Genomic DNA, 27,826 nt, shown 5'->3' on the forward strand with positions numbered 1-27,826 from the left:
CATCAGGAAAATTAGTTGTTTTATCCTTATTTCCTAAAGAATTAGACCAAATTGAAGCCAGTATTTCAGGTTTTTCTAATATTGACTCATTGCATATTGAACAGCGCTAGCACATGTGACAAAATTTGACAGAAGCATGTGTATCATTTGCATAAACTGATGTAGTTACCGCAGCGTCCTGCAGTTGTCAAACAACTCCACTAATCCTAACAACCTCACTATCTCCTCATCAAAACTGCTACCGACATGTTGGGATCACCCCTCGGGGATTTGAACGATTGCTCCCTTGAGCTTGGACAGGCTGGTTGTAAGCAGCACTGACTCAGCCTTTGTCCTGAGAGGGGACAGCTAAATTCTCTGAATTCCAGAGTTAACATCAAAGCATGAAGGAGGGCATCCTTCCAGCACATTCATACAGAATTAAAACAGATTTAAATGAATATTTTTATGTCTACTGTTTGATACAACAGTGTGTTTCATTTAAACTGATTCTTAGCCTTTTACACCAACATGCAGTGGATAAATTCTCACTTAAGGTCACTGGTCCCCAGTCACTAAACGGGTATCCTGACTCATGCTCAGTTTCAATATATGTAGTGTGCACAATTTACACAAACAGCAAGCATCAATTGAATGAAATTTTGGTAGAAATGACTCTTTAAAGTTGACTAATTTTTTTATTATTTTTTTTTACAGCAAGAACATTCCCTCCTCAGTTGCTCCCTGGGGTCCAGATCCCATTTATATAGCAACACATAACCCAAAACCAAAAAAAACTTCCCAAAAAAGCTTTGCAGCACAAGCTGAGTGAGTAATATCAGGCAAAAGAAGTGTGTACAGTACAGGCAGAGTTGGTCTGTATGTCCAGTTTGGGGGAAGATGTGCACATTTAGAGGCATCTGTTCATTTCCATCCCCCAGCCCACACACACAAACACCCTCTCTTCTGTATCTGTGGAATAGGAATGAGGGCAGGGTTGGGGCCCTGGGGCCATCGTCTCCCTTGTTAATAACAAGCATTCAGCACAGCAGACAGACGGTTGTAATGCAGCCACACACACACACACACACACACACACACACACACACACAGAGTGGTCTCATCCAGATCTCAGCACTATGGTGCATGTCTGATAAAAAACTCTTCAATGATCTTGACAAATCTTTTTTTTTTTTAATGATCAAAGCAAACAGACTGAGTCACTGGTCAGAAAACTGCAGATGCTCATCACAACCTGCGGGCCGTGTGGGGAGAAACGTTGCCATGGTAATGCAGCAAACACACAGCAAGTGTGTGTGCTGCTGCCTGAAGTGCCCAGGCAGGCAGTCCATCTGAATGGCAGGCAGGAGACCAGCTCGTGCCAACATATGCACACAAACACACAACCAGCCATCCACCGCAACCACGGCTGCGACCGAGCGTCACTCTGTCCCCCTATGAAAGGCTGATTGTGAGGACTATTTCTGGAGGGCCTGAAAGGCCACAGCTTTGCTCTAGAGCAATAGAGGAAGTGGCTGCCCACAGGCAGGCAGTTCTGGCAGCAGCATACACTCCCCCCCCCCCCCCCCCCAATTCATCCCCCTGCTTCATCTTAGCTTAAGTCTGAGAGGTTCCTGTCTCGCCCCTGACCTTGATGTATATTCACGCAAATCTTTATAAGCATTATGTGTTGCTTTAATTTTTCAGTATCAAAGAAAATAATCTCAGAAGGATGAAAACAATCTTTCGACAGGAGCAACGTTCCAAACTAGGCACCAAACCACTGACGTCAAGAGGATTCAAATATTGGAAATAATATTTTTGCCATTTATAGGCATCTTTAGTGTTGGAGTCAGATGATCCTGAGGCTCAAACACTAAAAGGTTAACAGTACCAAAGACCACTTTAAATAAAACAATCTGTAAATTCACAATGAAAGGTTCAGTGAACTTCAGATCTTCAGCTAGTCATCAATATTTAAATCCTGAGGTTATTACTTGTGAATTGTGACAGCTGCAACACTAAGTAGGGCTTAAGGTGTCACACATGACTGGCAAAGTCATTTGATTATTAATTAATCCAGCTATCAAGTAGGCAAAAATAATGTCTTTCCAATGTTAGCGTGCAATTTTAGAATTTCTTTTGTCATTTAAAATATAAATATGCAGATAAAAAACATATTGACAAATACTAAGTCTTCTTGAAAACAAGAATTTGTGTTTGTGTATATCCAACAAAAAAGGATACAGGAAGATTTAGACAAACTTTTAAGTAAAAAAAAGTACATAGAAATTGTAGTATATTGAAAGGTCAAATTATTACTAAATGTCTGCAAATTCTATGACAGCAGACAAAATAAAGAATTAAAGATGAATAGCATTGTCATGGTTTACTAGTGCAGGAGAAATGTCATGTGGACTCTGTGGACAGGAGTTTCAAGATGTAGTTGTTATTGTAAGATAAAAACAGTTATTTTTGACATTTTATTTCTGCTAGCCTTACTTTTCATAGGTTTTCTTAACACCAGCATCCAAAACAAGAAAGATTCAATATACTGCTTTATAATCTTTAGTCTATAGAAAAAAATATACAAACTACAGACATCAAGCTTATTGTCTGCAATAGTAAATTGTAAAAATGGCGTTCAGTCATGTGACATCCAGCAACATCTCCAGTCTTAGTGTAACAAAGCAAAGCTGTGAAAAAAATTGCAATTTACCCAAAGAATAAAAGAGACTGAAAGGATTAAGTTTACCCATCTGCCCAGCAACATGAGGCTCGAGGATGCCAGCACTGATCAAACCCACACTGTGCAGTATAATGTATAGTATATCTCCTCCAAAAGTCTTATCAGAAGTGCTGGTCCTGCTATTAGCTGATCCACCCACATTAAAAAATAACTTGTCTGCACTCTACCTTAAGTGTAGAATTAGATATGATCATGTTTGGAGTATTAATAATAAAAATAAACATAAATGTTTGGATTTAAGTTGCATTATCAGACTTTTACATGGTAAGCACAAACTGGAAGATGCCAGCTTCAATGCGACTGACATCTTAGGTTTCAATAGGTATAACACAAAATAGCTTCAGGAAGCAGAAAACACACTTCAGAGAAGGAAACCAGAGTTTCTGTTTTAAAGCAAATTATTATATCAAAGGTTTTGGATGTGACACTAACAACTGAACCCGTTGTGTAATAGATGTATTGAGGCAAGAGCCATTAGTTACAATACTGACTATGAATGAAATATCTTATCCATAAAACACACAAACACCATGATCAGAATACTGGCTCATTTATATTAAGCGTTATTGTGAAAATACTGCTGTCAATGCAAATGCACCAAGTGATTGGTCCATCATTCAATCATATTTTAAATACCCACTAAGTACATGGCCTTCACTCAATATGGTGTCACAACTAACTAATCTTTTATTGCATGTACTGCAACTTCATAGCAATTTTACTCTTGTAACCAATGTCACAACATTGTAACCATGGCAACATTGTTTGATGTAACAGAAGCGGAATAAATTTTGTAAACACTGGCCAAAACACATTTCCGTTTAGCTCATCAGCACCTTGCTGGTTTCTAATGTGAGCAGCCCTGACTGGACCACATGCTCGAGGAGTGTGTGTGTGTGTTTGTCTGTGTGTGAAAAAACAGGATGGTTACCAGAGCTGTCACTCTATCCAGTAAACAACCTTCCTGCATTCTCTTAAAGCCACCACAGCCATGATCAGCAGCCTCAAAATGCAGTGCAGGCAGCACACAGATGGAGCTACAACAGAGAGAACCGTAAGTTACAGCCGGTGTGTGTATCATTGTCATGAATGAGGCCGCCTTACGCAGACACGCACAAACCAACACGCCCCTTTCCTCACATCCAGGAGCACACAGGGGGACAATCTGGACTGACTGTAAACACAAGTCTCCCTCGAGTCCTCTCCCAGCTTCCTGTTTGGGCCTCAGACTGTAAATCCAATTGGCTGCTGGATCCTCGACACAGTGGAGGAACCACTGTCAAAACACAGTGACATGCTGTGGACTTTCTCAAGAGACCCTTGCAAGGAGAACCACATCCCAGCAACTATGGACTCTTCTCAGCCCACAGTTAGCCATGTTGGTTCTAAGATCCTCTGATGGTGTCACATGGCATCTAGGTTGAGCACAATGTAAGCAAACCGACACTTTTGAGAGACACAGACAGGATGAATGGTAGATTCAAGGCTTTGCCCTCAGGTTAGCACGTCTACCTCACTGTTTAAACGTGAATTAGGGAAATCAATACAATTTAAAGTAAAAAAGAAAGAAGGTAAAGAAAGATGGTCTGTTTGTAAACACCCACAATCATCCTGTTGGTAACGCTGATCCGAGGAGCTGATAAGTAGCGATGACGACCTGTCACAGCCCACACTTGTGAAACAACGAACGAACGAAAAAACACACACACACAGACACACACAAACACAATGACAGGATGCATGAAATATTTAGACACAAGAGGAAACTCTACTGTACAGGAGAATTCCTCGTATCTTAGTGGATCAAGGATAGTTCATTTGTGATGAGCAGCAGTGTTCTCTTTGCAAAAAGAGTACAACCCAGGCAGAAAAATACTTTATCCAGAAAAATAAAGGTTAAATTCAACTTCAGCCATTTGTATATAGGTTGCAATATCATGTAATAAGCCAGCGGAATAGACTGTGCAAGCACTCAGACTGTGCAGAGGATGCACTAAATGATATTAATGACTTTGACATTAGCTCATTAGTTGATAATGGAGATGATAATTGCAAAGGGAAGAATCTGAATGCAACTGGAAATCTTTACCACAACAAAACATCTCCACTCAGAAACATAGCACTGAGTGAGGTTAAAGCTGCATAAAGGAAAATGCCAACAATCATCATCAGCTTTAAGTGTTTGGTTTTAACAAGATATGGAAGCCTTGATCCATTAAAGCCACTGTGGCTTTAATGTCTGGTTCCCAGATGCTTTTTACAGGCTTCCACTGCTTTGTGTTGCATTCAAGTACTGTAGAACAGGAAGGAAAGTTTCTGCAGTGTTTGCAGTGTCCACCTAAGAACATCCTGTATCAACCCCTTCTAGAAGAAGAAGAACAAGAAAAAAAAAAAAAAAAAAACTACAAGATGCAATCAGAAAAAATAAAGGTTGCTCCAGCATCCTTCAGATAAAAGTAATTTCTCTGCCTGCTTTTAGCTATACAGGACTTGTCATGTCACTATTTGCCACTTATGAATAAATCACAAGCAAAATTCCACTCCAAATAAAAGGGTGTACCACGTTTGAAGTTACAAGCTTCCGTGGCAACGGAGAGTTGAATTTTTTATGATTAAACAGGCCATTATACTGCTCAGATCTAGGCCAAGGCTCAGGCTAAAGGGGTGGAGGAGGGGGGCTCAGATAACGGTCCAAACCCCGTCCCAACAACGCAAGGGAACTGAGCTCCAGTGCAAAAGGGGGCTCAGGGAGGGGCAAAGCCATCTAGGTTAATCCACACGAAACACAGACAAGGAAAACAATAAACAACTCCGACGCTAAAATGCATTGATTTTGAGTTATTTAACTGGGCTTTAAATTGATTCTAGGTGGAAATAAGCGGGGTTTATTTTCGTGCTGTAACCTGTCCACAGTTGCAACCCGGGACTCTGCAGCAACAGCAGCAACTACAACCCATTAACTTTCTGCACCAACAAAGTGAACTATTAAATCTCCTGTACGATTTCTGCAAGTGCTAGACAGTAGGGGGTGTTGCCATTTAAAACGGTGAAAAGGATGAATAAATCCGTCTTAGGTCACAGTCGAGCAGCCAGCCCCATTACAGCAAGCTAATGTTAGCTCGTAGCTAATTAAGTTAGCCTAAGTTTGCTGTCAACTGAGTAAAAATGTTTGTTATGAAGAAGATAAAACAAGTTTTGGGGTTTAGGGACGTAATGAAGTTCTTAATTAAGTGTACTGTCTTGTCAGAAATGTGTGACACCACCTGTCAGTCTCACGTTCAAAGCGCACTAATCCCACGAGGCCTGCGCGTCCCCGGCGTCGATTTGACGGCTAAGCCGACTGACAGCAGCTAACGTCGGTCAGCTGTGAGTGGCGTCCCGGCCGGTCCCCGCCTCCCTCCCCCGCCTTCTGTTTACCCATACATCTAATAATATGCAGTTACAGCTAACAGAGCTAAACTCAAGCACCCACCTCGCTTTTCGAGGTCGTAACCGACCACAACAAAGTAGTCGGCGAGCCTGGCCATCTTAGGAGCTCACGGCGACAGGCCTTTCTCGCTAAATCCTCTTGTCTTTTTTGCCGTCAGTAGTCCATTTACGTGCTGCCGGCGATGGAAGCATCACGGGCGACAGTAGCATCCTTCCAGCTGCACTCCGCCGCCATACTGTCAGTCTGCCTTGCCCTGACAGCCGAAAGCCGCGAGCCTGCGCAGTGTGGGACTTCCAGGGAGGGGCTGCTCGACAAGAATGTCCCATGTGGGGAGCCAAACTAGTTCATGGGCCAAAAGTCTGACCAAAACATGTAATTAACCCACTTACATTTAAGCAACGCCAGCGTCACAGAGGTGAAAGGTGATGTCAGTTTGAAGAACCCTAAATGGATCCATAAAAGCCTTGTGGGACTATTTTAAATGGGTGTCTGAAGGATCTCAATTTCTCAGAAAACAAAGGCTATTTTGTAACATCTTAGAGCACTGTTTCTCAAATGGGGTACGCGTACCCAGGGCCGGATTAAAAGTGCATAGACCCCTGGGCTCAGTGTTCCAGGGGACCCCTTCCCCACCACATTATTTTGAAAATTGTGAATGATACACTGTGAAACGACATTTCTAACATCTCACAGCCAATGGTACCAATAGCAATACACTGGATACTGTGGTGTAACTAGCTGGCTTTTATGTACATTTGAACAAAGTACATTTGTTCATTTATGAACAAAGTGTGTTCAGTGAGAGGCTTCTTCAGGTCCGATGTAAGATACAGAAGATCATTCCTGCCAGCAGTCATCAGCCTCTGGAACCAGCCTCTGGAACAAGACTTCCTCAAGTTAATTATATACTACAATATTAAATTTCCCTTTGGGGATTAATAAAGTATTTTTCATTTAATTTATTTTAATTTCATTTCATTTGGTTTCATGTCCAAACTGCTGGTGTTTGCCCCAAATGGGCTCCAAGTGGGTGTGGGCCCCTGGGCCTGTGCCCATAATGTCCATTAGATAATCCGGCCTTGCACGTACCCCTTGAGGTACTTCAAGGCATTCCAGGGGATACGTAAAAAATTTTTTGGAAACATATACCTTTTAATGTTTTCTTTAAAACATCCTTAAAATAGAATAATATAAAATGATATAAACATTTAATATATTTCAATAAATGTAAGAGTACATTCATAAACTGAATTTCCATTTAGACTTATACCGTGTTATTACTCCCAAAATCCCACATTCAGACATGAATTGAACCCCACCTGTTACAAGCCAAACCATATCTGTCAGTCACGGCCGCCTTGACAATGCAAATGATGGAGTCCTGGTTGAAGTGTAGTACTGTTGTACAAAACATTTGCCATTGTTTTGCATGGTTAAAGTTTAATAAACTCAAGAAAAATGACAAAGTGCTGTTTTTCTTGTTTTGTTTTTTTTTTTAACCAAAAGTACTTTGCAGTGGTGGGGGTACTTGGTTGAAAAATCTTTTTACAAGGGGTACTGTGTTGCTAAAAGGTTGAGAACCGCTGCCTTAGAGGACAAAAAGTATATTTGAAGAGGACACCATGAAATTAAAGGAGTTCAGATGTTTTTAAGAATTTATCATTTAGTTATTTTGTGTACGGCTACATATACAGCAGCCTTAAAGCAGCACAGGCTTTAGACTTGTGCTTCTGAGTCATTTTGATGGCATACTGACATTCATCTCTGAAGCAGTCATTGCCCTGCAGTGTCCTGAGTCTGATAGACTGCCTTTCACAGCTTTTTTTTCCTGGAAAGAGCTTAAAAACTCAACATATGGAATGGTGAAGTGAATTACTGATTAAGAAAATGGCAAACAAGATGATGACCTGCCACAAAAGTGTTTTCTGATAAACAGTCAATATCAGCTCTCGATTTACCAGTCGATCTATGCTCCTATCCTCACCGATGATCATGAGCTGTCGGTCGTAACCGAAAGAAGGAGATCTCGTATACAGGCGGCTGAAATGAGTTTCCTCCACAGGGTGGCCTATCTCCCTTAGAGATAGGGTGAGGAGCTCGGTCATCCCGGAGGGGCTCAGAGTAGAGCCGCTGCTCCTCCGCATCGAGAAGAACCAGTTGAGGTGGCTCGGGCATCTGGTCAGGATGCCTCCTGGACGCCTTCCTGGTGAGGTGTTCCAGGCATGTCCCTCTGGAGAGACCCCAGGGAAGACCCAGGACACGCTGGAGGTATTATATCTCTCAGCTGGCCTGGGAATGCCTTGGGATCCCCCCGTAGAGTTGGCAAATGTGTCTGGGGAGAGGGAAGTCTGGGCTTCCCAGCTTAGGCTGCTGCCCCCGCGACCCGACCCCGGATAAGTGGCGGAGAATGAACGAATTAATCAATGAATGAGTCAATATCAGAAAATTTTACGTTTCAAGAGAAAAACTGCCATTTTTATCGTCTAACTGCCCAAAGACCCCAAAAGACTCATCCTAGGAGGGTATCCTTTTGGATTTACTTACTAAACCCAAAAATCCTGACATGCACCAGCTGAATTACTGAAGCCATGTTCAAATCTCTGTTTTCTTTTACAGTGCCAGGGAAAGACAGGATGGCAGGAAGCTTAATGTAAGGGGCCAAACTACTATAGCAAGGGGCCATTGCAAAAGGATGTTTGTTCTGCAATGAACTCCTGACTAACTGCAATAACTCCATGGAATTATACACATTTAATCATCAGTAAACTCGGTTTCTAATAAACTGTCATCCACTGTCATGATAATGGTGAAAAGTCCATTTAGCAATTGATTTGTGGATACAGAGAAAGTTTTCCCACCATTTGTAGTCTTTAGGAGCAAGCATATTTACTCTGATTATTAGAAAAAAGCAGAATACTTTGGAAAAAGTGGATCAGATTGAATATTCTTAAGTGAAGTTAAACACGATGCACTAGCGTCAGTTTGAAAAGGCCGATAGCATGTCAGCGGGATGTGTGGACACACATCCGTGTGGCCTGTCCTTGGCTGTCAGCACTGTAACAACCTCCAGAGAATTCCAGCACTTCCTGCACTTCGACCTTTGACCTGAAGCGCTTATCACTCTCTGGTTGCAGAAATCCCGAGCATGAGATGTCACATTTTTCATTAAGAGCTTTGTTTTCGCAACACTTTCCCTCTTTTTTCTTTCTCACACATTTATCTGTTACTTGGGGCTTAGCGAAAAGAGGACTGAGCTGCTCTGTGATAAACACGGCTTCTGACAACCAAGGCTATGTTAACAGGAGATAACGCACACCTCCCCAGCGCTATTTTCGGGAAGTAATTCTGAGGTCGCCACTGTAGTACTGAATCTCAAAGGTGACGTTAACTGCGTCTTAACCTTGAACCTTGTTTGACAAGTTGCCAGAAAGATGACAGAAGGGGGTTAAAGAGTAAAAGACGAGAACAGCTTAGTTAGTCTAAGATTCTCCCTGCAGGACAAGAATACAGTGAAAGTGTCTTTGCTGAAGAAACTTGAACTTTGCAAAATGTTGATGTGCATATTTTAGTGTTCAAGGCTGGAATCTTGTGCCGTTCCTCCTCTCTTGTCAGCTTAAAGCACATGGACATGATTTGCATTTTTCCCGCAAGTTTATATCTATTTGGAGATGCAAAGCAATGTACAGTAGAAACACAATGTACCTTGAAGCCAATGGGCTACAACACCAGAAGATCATACCTGATGCTACTCCTGCCAGCTAAAAACACTAAACTGAGGAAATAAAATATGGAAAAATGTTTTCTCAATTTAAGCTCCTACATTTAGGTAGCAGGGTGAATATTTTGTGTAATCGCCACGACAGCATTGATCAATCCTGCCTTGTATCATCCGTTCATGTTGGTGCAAATCTGCAGCGATTGTGTGGCGTTATCTTGTCAGCATGGAGCAATATTTCTAAGAATATTTCTCCACTTTATTGAATCTATGCCACAAAATAATTAAAGCAGTGGTCCAAACCAGTACTAGCAAGGTGTATGCACTTTATGGTTATGGTAGGTAATGTTGGGGAGCTAGCAAGATCTGAAAGTGGCACCCTGTCTTGGCTCCTCCCCCTTTGGTTCCAAGGCTTTTTTTCTTACTTCCGCTAAGGAGGTTATGTTTTTACCGGCGTTTTTCTATTTGTGTTCAAGATAACTCAAAAAGTTATGGACGGATTTTAATGAAATTTTTTACGAGTTGTTGGAAATGTAAAAAGGAAGAACAGGTTTAATTTTGGTGATGATCCAGATCACCGTTTGGATCCAGTGAATCCGCTCTCCAAGTGCTTTTCTAGTTCGCAGATTTTTCCACCAACAATTTTCTCTTTCTCGGCTGTTTAGCGGGAGGAGGCAAGTAAACCGAGGCGGGTCGGAGAAATTCTTCCTTCATTTTCTCCGCCATGAAGAAATATAAGAAATGAATAACTTCAGGATTTGATTGGTCAGAGTTTTTACAGATTTTTTTTTTTTTCATTTTTATTTATTTCATTCAACACAACATAAAATAAATACAAAATAAGACTTGAATGAAAAGGAGCAGAAAGAAGAGCAATCTTATGAAGATCTACAGTAACACATTTACAGTTGACTGAGGGGCCTAACTATATTTCTTATTGTTCATGATTTAAAAATGTACAGACTACTATCAGGACGAGGAACCACTTCACCCAGAGTAAAAAAAAAAAAAAAAAAAGTCTCTGAGCAAGACTACCTACCCCAGCTTGAAATTCAGAAAAAAAATGAAAATCACTCAATGAGGAAACTATTCAGTGTGGCCTTGTAATTGAGCTAATTATGTCTATTCTTTTATCAGATTTTTCTTTTAACTTTAGACTTATTTACACATAAAGACTTGATTTTGTTTTAATCTTCTCTTCGACAAGGCCCCATCTCAATCCCGGCATCTGAAATATTTCAGTTTGCTTACTGGTCAGCTCCCAGACGCCCTAGCAGTTCCCATCAGCCTTGAAAGCAACTACTTGGTTGCTACTATTTCACTTCTTCTGTATTTCCACTTTAAATACCAGACTGTTTACTGTACATTTGAGTAGTTGACTAAAGGCAGTTGTTGACCTTGATCAAGATATAATCTGGCAAATTAATTCGCTGTGCAGATTAAATGAACATCAACAAGTGAGCTGGTTGATTTAGTTGTGTTTAACGGAGCCATTTCCTCTGCATTCATTGTCTAAGTTAACCTGTATTTGCAATATGGGATATGTGGTGAGTGAGTATGTGTAAAGGGTAAATGAGATGCATTGTGAAGCTCTGCAGAACTGGTATGATTAGGGCTGAAACAAATAATCAATGTCAAAGCCAATATTCCTTGAATACTTTCTGGTTTAGACATGTCACTATTGTAATATTCTGCTGTTGTCTGTTTTCACACAGTTTAGTCATAAAAAGAAGAAGAAACCAAGCATGAACTTCAACAATCCATCACTGATTCTCTACTTTTCATGCAGCCCAATCAGAGCATGAAGCCGCTCTCTGCAGGATGCAACGCATCATGTGACTTCCTGTAGACTAACCTAGACAGGAAGTGGTTAGAAGGTTTTTGCACATCATTGCTTTTCACGGGACTGTTCCGGCAGTCAGCTTCCCCCTTACTCAGGTGAAGCGTAAAGGCTACACTGAGAAAGTGTTGCAAAGTTTTAATAATTTCCCTGAACTGTGGTAAACACTTCAACTTGGTTCTGCAACTCTAGTAAGACACAAGCAGGTAGCAGGTTTATGTTACGCGGTGAGTCATGTGTGAAGTCAAAACACAGAGTTTAGTGTGTAATGTACAGGATCTTAGACTTGTAATTGGAGCCCTGAAGATGTGCCACAATGTGGCAAGAGTCTGTTTGTAAAGTAAACTTCTGCATGTCCTGAGTTGCAACTAATAACACTGGGGGGAGATTCACAGAAAAATGTGAATTCTTCTCTGACAATAACAGTGATGCATTCTGCTGTAGATCCAACATCAAATCAGAAAAAAGTTAAAAATACATGGAAATGCAAAAAAAAAACAAAAAAACAAAGAAAGTCCTGGCTTGATTTCTGATAGCAGTGGTAGACTGGGTCCTCTTGTCTGACTATATGACTTGCACGGCTAGCTCCATGGCTTCTTTTAACTCTTTTATACAAAATAAGACTGGTAGGAAGTTACCAGCTGCCCCAGCTGGAAATAGGTCAGAACCAACTTGAAACCCATATGGGCAAACACAGCTAAAGCCACCATGGAAACTGTAAACAAATCCATGTAGGACCCTTAATTGCAGCCCCAAAATGAACTCTTGTCGGCCCCACATGGACATCTTGCCTGGGTTCTGGTTTGTTTTAGCTACAATGTGAAAATCTTCATGAACTTGGTTAATATGAAGTCCCAAAATACACTCACTAAAACTAAATATGACTTGATTTCCCTTTAATATCCTAAAGCAGTGCTTTGTAGCTTCAGATTGACATTAAGTTAACAGCCTTACGAAACGTTAGCACTTGCTCAGGGACAAAATCTTTTAAAATACAGAAGCGTTTTTGTGAAGGAGGACAACCATCCAAAAGATTGACCATTACACAGTGGAAACGTAAACTTTGGTCAGACAAGTCACCAGTCTAGATCATTTCCATTTTCTTTTTCTTTTTTTTTTTTTTTTTTCTTTTTTTTTTGAGGAAATGATGAGTTATGAATACAAAAAAAGATAATCCAGACTTCTCTATGATGGTAACAAGACTCGAGGGACGTCCAAGCATTTTTCAACAAGTCATTGTGAAACCATTCTGCATCTGTTACAAAGCCATGTTTGAGGAAGAAGAACATTTTATCACTTTGAGGTTTGGTGTCAAATATAAAGTGCATTATTAATAAAATTTACTATTACTATTATTATTATTATTATTATTATTATTATAAAAGGGTGCAGGTACCTGCAGTCTCTGACAAAGTAGGTGAGACAGTAGCTGATTATCACTTGTTGTCCGTTACATTGACCTTATGTCACATGGTCATTTCTGTTGCCATGGAACCATGCTACACTTACTACCCTAGGTTGTTTGTGCTGGTGTTGTATTGCATTTATTATTGTATTAATATTTAATAATCTTCTTTGTTTGGATCTGCCTTCCAGGATAGGTGTTGGGGAGTGGCCAACCCAGCACTTCCTTATTTTAGGTGTGAGTGACTTCACAGATTAGTTCAATGTGTAAAACCAAATGGAGGATTTCCTTTTTTCCCTGTAATCTCTTTATTTAAATGTGTGACTCATTTTTAAGTGAGGCATAAGAACTGGTATTCTTTTTGCATAGTTTGATTGTTTAGGAATTTAATTTGTTCAATAATGGTCATGTAAAATAAAGTTACTGAGAATAGTGGGAAGCAGTATAGGTTAAATTATGTGTGTTTCATATTGTGTATGACAGTTGTCAGTTTTGGGAGCTTGCAAGAGATAGAAAAGAGGTGAAATTTGCGACAAGTTTCCATGTGGATTTTTAGGAAAAATAAATTCATGGACGGCTGATTCTGCCTACTTTTAACCTTTTTTATTTTTACATTTATTTTTGGACACACTATTTAACACAGCCCTGATGTGTTTTTAATAAAGACAAGCAGTGCAACTTAAAGCATGTTTGGTGGAAAAATGGGACAAAATGACTCAGTTTTTCAGTGACAGAATGACTTCTGTGTGTTATTGAGAAGGAGATAACATTACAAAGTGGTCAAATATTTTCTGTTCTTGCTTTTTCTTTTATTTAAGTTTTTTTGTTCATGTGCTACAGGGACACAAATGCAAAAATAGATGGTTCTTAAAAACATGAAGATTAAATATCATGAGTTCATTCTGTGAAGATAAAGTGAAAGTTTACAACTAGTAATCTCTAACTTAAATATTGCTCAATGGTGAGAATTATGGACATATTTATTTTACAGTAGCACTGAAAAAAGTACATACAAACATCTTATTTGACTCAAATAAAATATCCTACAGTTTAATTCACATTGAGGTGAAAGTAAAGGATCTCATAAACAAAACTTGTAAAAACCCCTGATGATCTGTTTTCTGCTGTACATTTAATCCCACAAAAAAAAACCACACTTTTAATGCTGACATGACAACACTGTTGATCAGTTATAACCTTTTTTTTTTAATCAAATATTTTCCCACAAAAATCATGAAAAAATATTTATATTTGCCTTGTAGGTGTGAAAATGCCATTTTCCCATCTGTTAAAAAATCACTAATAAATAAAAATGCATTCTTTATTTATTTATTCACGTTTGTCAGATATTAAATAAACTTGATTGTGTCTCTTATTGAAAGTCTGATGTTTAACTAAATGAATGGAGAAAGCCTTCCAGACACATCACCTCACAGAAAGAATGAAACTAAACCTAACCTGCTGCTAACTTTGGAGCACATGCTTGACATGAGCAGAAGTGTATAAAGTAGAAGTAGAAGTGAAGATAAAGTAGAAGTCCTGCCATGTGTTTGGATCTAATGCAGGGGTGTCCAAAGTCGGTTCTCGAGGGCCGCTGTCCTGCAGGTTTCCCATGTATTCCTGTTCCAACTCACCTAGATTCCACAAATGGATCAAACAGCCAATGACGTGCACAACTGATTAAGCTCTACTACTAATTAATTTGAATCAGGTGTGTCTGAGCAGGGATACATAGAAAACCTGCAGGATTCTGGCCCTCGAGGACCGGAGCTGGACACCTCTGATCTAATGCATTTAGAACAGGTGTTTTCACTAACAGGCTTGTCTACCTGCAGTGGAGCTGAGCTGCTTTACTGACAGGTTGGAAAGAGCTGCTGGACAGGACTTCTACTTTCTACTTCTACTTTCTACACCTCTTGATGTGAGTTTGGTCAACATGCCCGAGGAGATGACACAGATAAATCCTATTACAATTAGGTAATTTGCTTGTATGTTTGTTCTGTCACAACTCACCTGTTCAAACATGACCATTACCAATGTAAGGGCGGGCAACTCCGGTCCTCGAAGGTCGCAGTCCTGCAAATGTTTGGAGTTTCTCTGCTGCAACACACTTGACACACATCAGACTTAATTAGCAGACTGGTGCAGAGCTTGACATTCAACTCTGCACCAGTCTGCTATTTACCCATTGATTTGTGTCAGGTATCTTGCAGCAGAGAATACTTGCAGGATTGCAGCCCTAGAGGACCGGAGTTGCCCTGCCCTGACTCAGGCTAATGTTCAGAGAAAACCCAGGCTTGTGCATGTTGTCCCACTTTATCCCGAAATTGCAGCATGAGAGTGAGGTTGGAGCTCCATCATAACACAGTTGGGCATTTGTTTAGGGAAAGGAAAATCTTCTCTTTTTTTTTCCCCCCCCTCTCAAAGTGTTGCCTCATACATGCAGTCTCCATTGTTGTTACTGGGCATCGGTCCCTCTCATCTTTCCCACAATGAAATCCAATCCCTCATTTGTCCACAGCGCTGTCCTATTCGCCTCCTCCCACACACACACACACACACACAACGACAGCGTTGGTGGGCAGCCATCCCAAACAAACTGGACTGAAAGGCTTCAAACCGACCCAGTTGTACACTATCTCAAACAAACAATGCAAATAATATTTACTGAAGTTGACGCAAACTGCATGTCAGTGGGAAAAAAATCCTTCTTCACAAGGATTTAATGGTAACTTGTGCATCAATAACCTTAAAAATCCACAACATTTCTCAACATTGGGCTTGTATTGGCTGTTTAAATATACTGAGAAATCATATTTGTTTTTATTTTCTTTTTTTTCTCAACTGGTCTTCATGGGAAGAACTTGATTCTTCCGCTAGTGTAACATGAGGTTCACTAGGGGGCAGCAAGCATTAGACTACTGCAGACTGGCTCCTGATGGAATAAAGCTGAATCTGTGGGAGGAAAAAACTGGATTTCATTCATTTCAGAATAGCCAGAAGACAAAGAAGCAGTAATATTAATGCAGATATCACAGCAGCATGATGACTTATCTCTGCCTGTGTCACTGTGGGTGCAAGCAGGAAGGAGGAAGTAGAAGGAGGGGTTTCCTAAGGGGTCAAAAGGAAGAAAATTTTGCTTAAATGATGTCATGCAGTTTTATTTTTTTAAAGAGCAAAAGATGAACTCATGAAATGTTCTTTCTGAGCAGACTGGGTGCTACAAGAAGGACATGGTTATTTTTTGTTTTTCTCTAAAAGCAGGAGAAACTTGATGTCCTCCCAAGTCCTTACAGCTGCAGTTGTTGTGTGTTTGTTTATAAAGTCCCCCCAGCTCAGACACTTAGCTGTTTTTTTCACCTTTAATCTCATGTGGGAATCAAGACACTTCATCATCGAGCATCTGTTCATGAATCGTTTCACATACACCTACATTGCATCAGAAATTACAACACGTGCTATTTAGAAGAACCAAAACTTGAAGAACTGGTTATAGCTGTGAAAATGTAACGTAAACTGTCTTTAGTTTTTACCTGTTCTCTGTTTCTCTCCTTTACAACACCACTGGTTTCAATGACGTTTCAGTTGCAGCATCTTTGTTGATGTTGATGCGCAGGAAAAAATGTAAAAGTAAAGGTGATATGTTTTACTTTGAGAAGAAATATGCTGCTTCTCTGCAGGATGTTTTAATTCAGGAGAATTTCACTTGGATCAGATGTACTTTTAATCATTCTGTTGGATGAAAAATACTCTAAGAGGACAAAAAGCATCATTTGCTTCAATAAAATGCATTTTGTCTTAGTTGGATTTTTTTTAGGCATGCCATGCTCCAAAAATATGTTCCTTTCATGAATCAAATTTTATGATTTATATTTATGGAAATAAAAATGAAATAAAGTGAAAAATAATATAAACAATTTAAACAGAAAATATTCTTTCATAGTTTTTTTTATCAATATAAATAAAATAAAAAAAATAATAATAAAATGAAATGACATAAAATGAAATGACATGACATAAAATAAAATAAAATAAAATAAACATCTGACCACTACACAATCTAGCTGGTGATTTAATAGAAAGTATTTCCAATATTTAATATATATTATTTATGTAATATTCTAATTTTCTTTATATTTATTGAAGTGAGTTGCGTTTTTTTTTTTTTTTTTTTTTGCTATTAATAAGAAACTAGTGCTACACAAGTATGTTCATATTCAGTCACTCCCTTTTCTAATGAAGTAATGATGACTTTCCAGCTTAGTACCTGCATGCTGGCAGGTCCGCTGACTGAGGTGTGATTCCACTTCTACAGAAGAAAAACAATCACGAACTGAAACAAACAGCATATGCTGTGGAAAGGCAGAAAGCCTCCTGATTTACTGGATGTTTGCTTCTCTCTGGTCAGTGTTTTCCTTCATCACGCTTAATGAGCCAGGCTTATTTGCCCTGTTCACCCAGCCTCTATAAAGCAGACTGTGTACCAGTGTCAGCCATTTGAGGACTCATACAGTCAAACACTCGACAGAGAGAACGGCAACATCAAGCAAAGCTCTCTTTGATCGTTTGACCAAATCTCCCCAACTTTCCCTTTTTTAGACGAACAGACAGAAGCAACAGAAAGAGGTTCCTTTGCCATTCTTTCCAGCATCACACAAAACTCTCTCATGTTTGCTAATTGCTGCCTAAAACAAAAGTAAAGGCAGGGCATGACTGAGAGATCAAACCAGCCGGGAAGCCTGTGTTCAGAGCTCAGTGGGTACCGACTCTCGCTGCCATCGCGTGCCAGGGAACTCTTACATAAATGAGCTAAAATCAGCAAAACCGACCTGTTTTCTCAGCCCAGTCTGACTGATAAATGAGTTACTATCGGCTAAGTGCGTTGGGAAATTCTCTCATGTGTCATCACTAATCAATAGGTACTAGTTCAGACCCTGGGTGAAGGTTAGAGCAGAGCAAACATGGAAGATGCAGTTTAAAGGATTTAGTAAGGGTCAGAGGTCAGAGCCATGGTCTTATGACCGGATCAAGTTTTTTAATCATTATACCACACAAATTAGCTGATGAGTTGGTGCCAGACCTCAACTAGAAGCTTCCTTCCAGTCTTGGATTAGGGTGTTACCTGCAGATGGCTTTGTGCATCGATCAGAACCAGAGAAAAGTTGGCAAATGTCCCCATCAGGTTGTGTTATGTTCGCACTCTGCAGAGCAGGCGCATGCTTTGCTAAGCTTGTGTTACTTTACGCAAAGGAAAAGCAAAGTTCTTGATAGTCATTAACAGCTTGTTTAGTTTTCTGCTAAAACAGTAGAATTCAGAGAAGTGATTAATCCAAAAAACAGAAACCTCAACTGAACTGTCCTTTTACGTCTCCTGTGTCTGTTTGTAGCTTTCACAAGCAGATTGATGTTTACTTAGATGGATAAACTTAAGAGCCTGAGATGCTTTTTGCATCAGCAAGGGGACAAAACAAAACTGTACGTCCTTGTGGAGCCTTTGTTTTGCTTGCTTTTCTACATGGATATGCATCTTCTTTCCACTACTATACTATATGAATGTTGCGTAACTGCAAAGCATGTGGCATCAGGTAGGTGTGAGAACTTGGACAGTATACAGAAAATCCTTAAAGAGGAAGTTAAAAGACATGCAGATCTGAGTCATGATACATGTTTGGGCTTGGAGAATAACTGCTACGCTACCTGTTTTAATAGGCTTAGAAACACAACTAAAAGTGACGGTGCTATGATGAGCCATGCAAAGCATCCTTTTACAATTTTTTTTTTTTTTTTGCAACATCTGCTGAGTCATACAAAAACTACACCAGGAACTACTAAGTAAATAAAAAGATCCTAAAAGCAATTAAATATAACAAGCAGATGTTTTTGATGACATTTATCAATGATGCATATAACTGGACTGTAAAAGCAAAACAAGTGGAAGAATCCTGCATTTCCTTTATCTGTTTTACACACTTGGCTGAGGGGAATGATAAGAGATAAGAAGAGGGTATGGCTGCTGAAGAATTTCTTGAAAACTTGGGTTTTTTTCCCCTCAGTATGTGCATGGTGGATTGTGATAGTAGCTGTGATGCTGCTGTATTATATTAACTTATTACATTTTTTTTGCAAAGTTCACTGGAAATATCAAGGGGCTTTTTCATTAGAGTAGTTTCAGAAACTTTTTCTTAAATATCTAACATGTACACACAGACTAATTATGGTCATTTGTCATTGATTCGCTTCAGGAATGAGCCCCGCCCACTCCCTATTTAAATCACTATGTCACCCTACGTGCAGTTTCACACTGGAACTTGATCTTGACCAACAGGGTTGGATTCATGAGAAACAAAAACCCTTTGACTGATTCCACTCACGGGAAACCAACAAAGGTGAGACAAACCTAAATAATGAGCATTATTTTTACATGTATTTTCGCAGCCTGTGCAGAAAATTGGAATATTTTTTCCTTGAAAGATTAAAGTTAAATAAAATAATTAATGCTATTTCCAGCAGAATGTGAGCACATCATCTGCTGTATTAAACTTCATAAGCTGATATTTAACCATTGAACTTATATTTAACTATATATATATATATATATATATATATATATATATATATATATATATATATATAGATAGATAGATAGATAGCTTTTTTTTTTTTTTAAACTTAATTAGCAAAACTGAAAACAAATTTAACAATTTGCAACTCCCCCCCCCCCCCTTTTTTTTTTTGTTTCAGTCTCAACTGCAAAGCTTGGATATCTCAACCTATCATCAAATTCCTTTTATTTCTTGTTATTTATCACCTTTCCCCTCCGTTCCTGGGGGTGAAAGTGGGCAGTGTGCGAGCTCGCCCCCTCCTTCTCCCAGAGAGGGCGTAAAAGCTGAAGTTGGCCCGGAGATGCGGTCCCTTCTGCCGTTTACTGTGTGTTGCATCAGCCTGGTCTCCCTCCAGCAGCTGTTGGCTTTGCCGGCTGGGGAGCGTCCCGACAGAAGCAGGTAGGAACACTGTTTTTTTTTTTTTTTTTTATTACTTTTACAACTCCCCCGCGCGCTTGTAGTAACTACAATATTAAACGCTTCTGATTGGCTGATATATAAAAAAAAAAAAATCACAATCGCACCTGTCTAGTGGAAACGTCGCAAGTAGGCTGCATTTCTCCACTTTAATCTAAATTATACATTTATTATTATGTTTTAATTATGAGTATGTCACATGCGTCATTTTGCTTCTTTTTAATATTTATTTTTAATTGCATTAATTAATATTGAGTCATCTTGTTCGCTTTGTCAGATAATGATTTTAACACTTGATTGATTTTCTTAATTATTTGGTTTGTCCTTGATTAAAAATGTACATTTGTTCAGCTTACATTGGGGCAACTTGTGCCAAGCTGGCAGGCTGACTCATCCATTACGCCTTTGCAGAGTCACATGAGGCACCGTGTTTGCAGATTCTTTGTTGTTATGTCGTGCAGATAGTAGATAATAAGCCCTGCAAGGTCAAAGACTGGCCATTCGAACAAGAATGAAAGTTTCTTTTTCTCTAATGTTTGGAGCAAAGTTCAATTGAAGAGTTATTGGCATTTAAAGTACACGTGGGAAAAGAAGCAAACAAGCAAAAGCATTTTTTTTTTTTTTTTTGCAAAAGCTTATGAAAATGGTTGGATATATTGTCTGTAATCTGTAATCAAGTTCACCGTGACCTTTTTCTCTTATTTATTTATTTTTTTTAAATCTCTTATGAAGGCTATCTCTCCTTGTATTTGCAGAGTATTCTAAATTCATAGCAGAGAAATCTGACCTAAATTCAAACTTAGCTGTGAAAAGGCCAAGTAGCTCTAAATCTTTATACTTTCCCAACCCCCTAACATTGCACTCTCTTTTTCTCTTTCATCCCTCTGCTTTTCAATCCCAACAATCACAGCAGGAGTAGCCATTCATTAGAAGTTTCCTTTGGTTTGACCACCATGTGATTATGTGTGGTATATTTAATTTCCAAGGTGGGAAAACCAGTTTGTGTCTAGGAAACAGACCAGCAGGAAACATTATATTGGACTATCTTGTTAGGCAATGAATGGCACCTGTAATTTTCCACCCTTTTTAGTGGCGTTATTAGTCACAAAGCCCTACAATAAGATATTAAGCAACACCACAACAGCCTGTGTAATTAGTAACAGTCCAATAGTCTGCCTCCATGCAATCCATGTGTAAGTCTGCGGTGTGTAAACATAAGCTACGTGGATCATTGTTGGACGAATTAGTGCAAAGGATGCCCTCTTCTGGTGGATTCTTGGATCCACAACCCCTGGATGAACAGCTGACAGAGTTATGGCTATAAATTACAGAAAAAAAACACATTTTCTAACAGCCCTGCCTTTCTATACATTCCCTCCTCGTTACCTGTAGAAGCAAACCGACTGTGATGTAGCAGCTGATTCTTCTAGTAGGAAATATCACAAATCTGTTGGAGGGAAGATAAAGTTGTCAAACACAGAAGAAGTTATAGAGTAGAGCAAAGGTCCTGTGCTTCATCTGAACCAGAAGCCCACTTTAACTAAATCTGCAACTGATAGAAGGCAAATGTTTGATATTCTTGCCTCTGGATTCTTAATGACTATCATAATGTTTTCAAAAGCCTTAAAATCTGAACACCTAAACATGAAACCTACACCTGCCTCGCATTACAAGCCCCCGTCATTCACGTCTCCATGGAAAATGTAAGGAGCCTGAATCTCTCAGCTGCAGCGTCCATATTCACGTCTCTCCTAAACGTCCCATCTAATGTTTATTAAGATACTAAATTCTCCCTCTTCTATCAGCCTCACCAAGCACTTCATGTTCTGTTACCATCACACGTTGACAGCAACATAATAACAGACATGACGAAGCAGAGTGTGTATAAGCTCAAATGTTTGTCATTCCTTCCCTGTTCTGTCTTTGTGTCCATGTTGTCTCTTGTCCTGATAAGGATATGGTGAAAACCCTATAAAGATGCTGGTTACAATGTCGAACAGCCGCTTTCCAAACAAGGAGAAATTGCATGCTTTTCAGACCACATTCACATACCCTTCATTGTCTTCCTTTACATAACACACAATTTCTTTTTAGCACAAGGGGAAAATATTCATGGTCCGCCAGCAAGTCAGTTAAATGTGTCTGTGGCATTGAGGTTGCCCTGCAACACAGATTACAGGATATTCAAAGCTGATTTGCAGACAGGCTTTTGGTATACTTGGCCGTTTGGATCGGGGTAAATTACATGACAAACCTGTGTTTTTTATGGGTGTGTTTGAACATTTGGAGAGCCTTGTTAAGTCGTGTTTTTCTCCATTAAATCATCAAGCCACCCTTGATTTTTGAGCCGAATGGAGATCGGACTTCCAACACATTATTTCCCCGTGATGGTGATGTTGTCAAAGAGAATCTGTGCATGCAGTTTTCTTCTCGGCCATCCTGTAGGCTCAGCATCTCTATACATTATTGAAAGAACAATATCAGTCGCACATTAAAAGAAAACCTTCTTCTTTTACATGTAGAATGATGAAAACCCCATTTTATCTCAAAATGCTCTAAATGGTTCTTAGACATCATTGTATGATTTAAGCACTCATTTGGCTCAAAGAGCTGGTAGAAGCTGAAGTTGTGGAGGGTGAAAGCTGTGACCAAGCAGAGAATTCCACTGTGGATTAATTTCTAAGACCTGAATTCCAACCTTTGCGTCCATAAAGGGCAGGTTTCCACTCTGCACAGAAAGCCTAGCTGTTTGTGGAGGCATGAATGTACGTGCATGTTGCATATGCATATAGGAGGAGCAGATTAAGGTGGGAGTGCCAACCGGAAAGCGTTAAGAAAACAAAGAGTGGCATCTAAGGCAAAGGACACCGACAGTTTGGTGCTGCGGTTGCCAGTTTTGCCTTCTTGTGTTGCAATCATGTGGTGAGAGAGCAGACATGCTGTATAGTCTTCTACTTGTTTATCTGTGTCATTCACTGTCTGAAGAAGGACGCTTGTGGTTACGAAAGCAAAACTGCCCCCGATCCTGCAGCATCAATGCTTTATGTAAAATAAATCGCTGTTTATTTTTGTCCTGCTTTTCGCAGACAACAATTCGCTAACTGTTCCCGTGTGGGAGATTAGAGTTTAATGTGCTGCTGATTAAGGCCACCTTTGGTGAGTTCTAGCTTATTTGGTAATATTAGCAGTGTGGTACTCGGGCAAGGTGCCTCTGAACACACATTAAAAAGATCAGGAAGAGCTTATGATTAGCACCCAGCTTTTATACGTGGCTTTTTATATGTGTGTAAATTGTACCCTCTGATGGGTTTTGGTTTTGATTTTTGGGTCGATCTTTGCAGCGAGAGTATTTTAGCTTTAACACGTCATCAAAAGTGGTCGACTCAAGCTTTGATTCTGCACCCTGACAGCTGAAATGCAATGAAATAGAAGAAAACCAAACAAGGCTCTAAAGGACTGTTCCTGTCTTTTACTGAACTACAAAATCCCCAGATGCCATCTTCAGCGAGGTGTAAGATTTAGTAAAGCCCCCAACAAGCCAATCAGTCCAGCTGTGTCTTGTTTTCTGCGCGTATATTCCAGCTGGATTGAGTTTTCATTTGCCGCTTCATTGTTTGTAGCTCTTTTCCGTTGTCTCTTCAGTTAATTAAAAGACGATTCACTGCATTTCCCCTGCCTCTTGCCTCTCCATTCTGCATTTATGTCCAAATCTCCGCCATTTTAGACTTCAAATAAGGTGATCATTTGTGCCGTTTTAAGACTTTTAAGATGTGAGGATTTGAATGTGGGGGTCTTTAGTTTGGAGCTCAGTGCTGCTGCTTGTATAGATCTGATCAAGAACAAAGAAGACTTTCTTATCAGTCATGTTTTTTAGTCCAATATGCTCAGATGATATTGTTAACCAAGCAATGATCAAATTTTCTTGAAAAAGTATTAAAATTTTCTGACACTACATCATATTTTCATTAAAGATCTTTGAAACTCACAGCTCATTAAGGTTGAGTTCAAAGTATGGCTGTGACGGTAAGCTTTTGTCCCAATTCGATTTTGGTGTTTTGGGTGCCGATTCAATTTAAATTGTAATTCTCACAATTCTTCGATATTGCTGATTTTTGTAGATTAAAAACAAAATAAATGTGTAAAACTTTTTTTTCTTCTCGTCATTTGTCTTGATTTCAATGAGAAAAAAACAACACATTAGCCAGACCATCATTCTGCTGCTATAATGCCCAAGAAGACAGGTTAAAAGATCAATAAAAATGACAAAAATAATCCATTATAAAATTTTTGTTTAGTTAGGGGGAAAAAAAAAGTTTTTTTTCAACAAAAAAATCGATTTTTTTTTAAGCAAATTGTGAATAAAAAAAAAAAATCCAGATTTTCGATTTTTCGGTACAATTTTCCCACCCCCAGTTCAAAGTCATTCCTCTTCAGACAGGATTCACTTATTTAGAATCTTAATGTAAACTTTTGATGTCCTGGATCCAAAAACTAAGAAGATGGAATCAAAAATGTCGCAGATTACAGTTGTGGAGTCAGGATATAAATCACATAAATGATCACCAACGTTATATCCTCCCTAGAATAGTAAGATGCAGCAATAATTATACTGATATAATTGTACAGTTTTCCATTGACTGAACTGTATTAAATAATTTTCTGACTAGTCTTACATACAACAACAATAATTACGCAGTTTAGTGCACAGTTAGCAGAAAAGTACTGGTTTCCAGGAAACTAGGTGGATGTAACTTGGTGATGTGGCACCATGACACACTCAGACAAACATGAAAATAGTGTTTTTCTCTGTCTGTGGCACGGAGTCACAACTATTTACTCAGCAAATGCTGCTGTTGGACAGCTGGTCCTCTGCAGGTTTCCATATCTGCCAGCTGCTAAACTGCTTGGAACAGATCAAAGCCTTCACATTTCTGAGTGGAATCCCCAAATCCCAAACCTACCACGTCACAAACCATCTGCTGCCATGTCTCACCGCGTCTCAACCTCTCAGCACGAGAAAAGTCAGAGAGCTCAAGGTGAAATAACGCAAGTCAGCATTTTACAGACAGACTTTTTGCACAGACTGTGGCGTCTGCTTCCCAAAACATGGAGAAGCAGACCTGTTGAAAGATTTCTCCCTATGAGTAGAAAATCAAACATGGTAGCTGTATTTGCCTAGATGGGGTGTTTAAACACTTATAAAAGCAAAACCCTTTAGCATTCTGTGCCCATTCATCCCCTGGTTCCCTGGCGCACCATTATTTCTTTTTTTTAATGGAGCAGTATCAAATTTTTTATGAATACTCAGGGTTTTACAAACATTTGAAAGTAGGCAGTCAGAATCGTGAAGCTAAAAGCTACCCACAAATTCTCACCATTCAAAACACCTTAAATATAAAAAGATTCACAGCTTAGCAAGAGCAGTACCTCGTCACTTTCCCCTGTCACAGTTTCACACTTTGTCCTTTTTGGAGCAGTTTGTACCTTTAGATCACCCAGGAAACCCGATCCGAAACAAAGCACACTCTGCTCAAGTACAACGCACAACCTTTTATGTGCTATTAAGACTCTGGGGACTTGATTCAAACTGGGCTGTACAAATGCAAACAGCACTAACCGTTAAGTAAAGAGCTGCAGGGTCAAGTTGTTGAAACTGTCTTTTCCAAACAACGAACAGATGGTGAGTCAGTTGCTACTGTTTGCTGAACGCCGGTCTGCTACGATGCTCACCGTGTCCATCTTAGCAGATAATTTGGTAAACTTGGCATCATTATAGCAGACAGAAAGCAAAGCAATTTTTTCGTTTGGATGAACTGTTTCACTCAAAGTCGACATCTCAAAATGAGGTGGAAAATATTTTGCTCCACTGATTTGTGGAAAAACATCACAGAATTTGCTGTTTTTCCTCTGGAGTCCATCCGCAGATCAGAGAAATTGCTGGTTTGATCTCCCTAGCTACTGTTTGCTGAAAACCAGCTGGCTTTTTTAAACACGGGCCGTGAACATATAACCCTAATGCAATGATTGGAGCAGACTCAGAGCATGTGCTGTTCCAGGCAACAAAAAAACCCCCATTGACTTTTATGTCCTGAGCTAAACCACGAGCACGGTGACGATGCAGTACATAATGTCACCGTGCTCATGGCTAAGTGGTCATTGTGTGTATGCTTCAACAAAAGACTTTAAAGGCTTTTAACCTTTTTTTTTTTTTCTTTTTTTTTTAACTCATTCAATCTTTCTCAAATATTTGCATGCAGCAGCGTTAGCTATTTTAGCCCAAGTATGGCTAGTCCACCATTTTTATAGATACTGCAACAAATATTGCTTGGATTGTCTCTTTTTGTCCCCGCTTCTTTTTTTTTTTTTTTTTGTGATGATAGTTTCTGCTCATTTTACCTTTACTCAGACTTTTTCTCTTTTCTAGACACTTTACACCAACCACCTAACTTCAGTGGTCAAATATGTGCTTTCTATTGCATGGGGAAAGGACTGAATCCAAAAAATGGAGAAAATCCAGGTCCAGGCACTCAAAGTGGATTGAATAAAAAGCCTTTATTAAAAATGGGCAAGAATAAAAAATACACCAACGCGTATCGGCTTATGCCTTCCTTACGCACCCTGAGAAAGGCATAAGCCGATACGCGTTGGTGTATGTTTATGATTCTTGCCCATTTTTAATCAAGGCTTTTTATTCAATCCACTTTGAGTGCCTGGATCTGGATTTTCTCCATTTTTTGGATTCAGTCTTTTCTCCATGCTTATGCAAACCCTTCCATGAGCACCAGTAGTTTGGGGGATACCTGCAACGTACCTGCCATCTTCTTTTTCATGTGCTTTTTATTGACTGAATAATCTCACCAGATTTCTCTTCTCTCCTCAGTCTGGATCTCCTTGACAAACTTGTCAACCAGAAGGAGGATGTCTCTTTTGCTTCTGCAAGCCAGACCAACAGCGTCGCCACGTCTTCAGCACCCAGCAGAACCCCTAAATGGTTGCCTGGTTTCCTGAGACACCTACCAGTATCAGGAGTGAGAACTGTCTCTCCTGGCCTGGCGTGGGCACAGCCAGCTGAGTCTTCGCAGATCAAGCGGGGAGCGATCAGAGCTCGTCGTCACGCACACTCACGAGGCGGGCATCACCACCCTCACCATGCCCAGCTGATGAGAGTAGGTTGTGTTCTGGGAACCTGTCAAGTCCAGAACCTCAGCCATCGTCTGTATCAGCTCATTGGCCAGAGGGGTCGGGAAGACTCATCCCCCATCAACCCTAAGAGTCCACATAGTTATGGATGAGTTACCCAACAGCTTAGAAAACCCACAGCAAGTCTTTCTAAATTTATATTTCTATTTATTTATCTGTTAATGTATCACTTGTAGTCATGGCATTTAAGATTGACGTGGCCCACAACTTCAGTTTTACTCATTTCAAATGGCTGCTGCCTCTAGCGTTTGTATCATTCAAGTTCCTGATGGACCAAATTCACTTTTAACCCTCAAATGAGAACTCTCCACCATCCTGAGACCATTTGCCTTCTGAAAGACGTTGATGTCTTCTTGATTCTCCCTGCTTAGGGCCCAAAGGAAACCAAGAGGCCTTGGACTGACACGTTAATCCCATTAATGGATAACTTAAGTCTTGTCTTCAGCATCATCCAAGGAACTGTTCCTGTCTGCCAACTGACATCCCCAG

At 39.7% G+C, this 27,826-nt stretch overlaps 2 protein-coding genes across 2 annotated transcripts in view; one reads left to right on the forward strand and one right to left on the reverse strand.

Moving 5' to 3' along the window:
• sbf1 (SET binding factor 1) overlaps window positions 1–6,364 on the reverse strand; it is a 61,388-nt gene extending 55,024 nt beyond the window's left edge. The window contains exon 1 of the mRNA XM_079263092.1: window positions 6,201–6,364. Within this exon, the coding sequence (XP_079119218.1) occupies window positions 6,201–6,255 (55 nt within the window). The 5' untranslated portion in view covers window positions 6,256–6,364. The remainder of the gene's footprint in view (window positions 1–6,200) is intronic.
• A 13,657-nt stretch (window positions 6,365–20,021) lies between these two features.
• adm2a (adrenomedullin 2a) lies at window positions 20,022–27,429 on the forward strand (the record flags this gene model as incomplete). The annotated part of the gene is made up of 2 exons (XM_079263277.1): window positions 20,022–20,119; window positions 27,018–27,429. 2 exons carry the CDS (start codon window positions 20,022–20,024, stop codon window positions 27,427–27,429), a joined length of 510 nt encoding a protein of 169 aa, XP_079119403.1.
• Between the last annotated feature and the right edge of the window lie 397 nt (window positions 27,430–27,826).

This window comes from Telmatherina bonti, assembly GCF_933228915.1.
Source record: "Telmatherina bonti genome assembly, chromosome: 23".
Lineage (NCBI taxonomy): Eukaryota > Metazoa > Chordata > Actinopteri > Atheriniformes > Telmatherinidae > Telmatherina > Telmatherina bonti.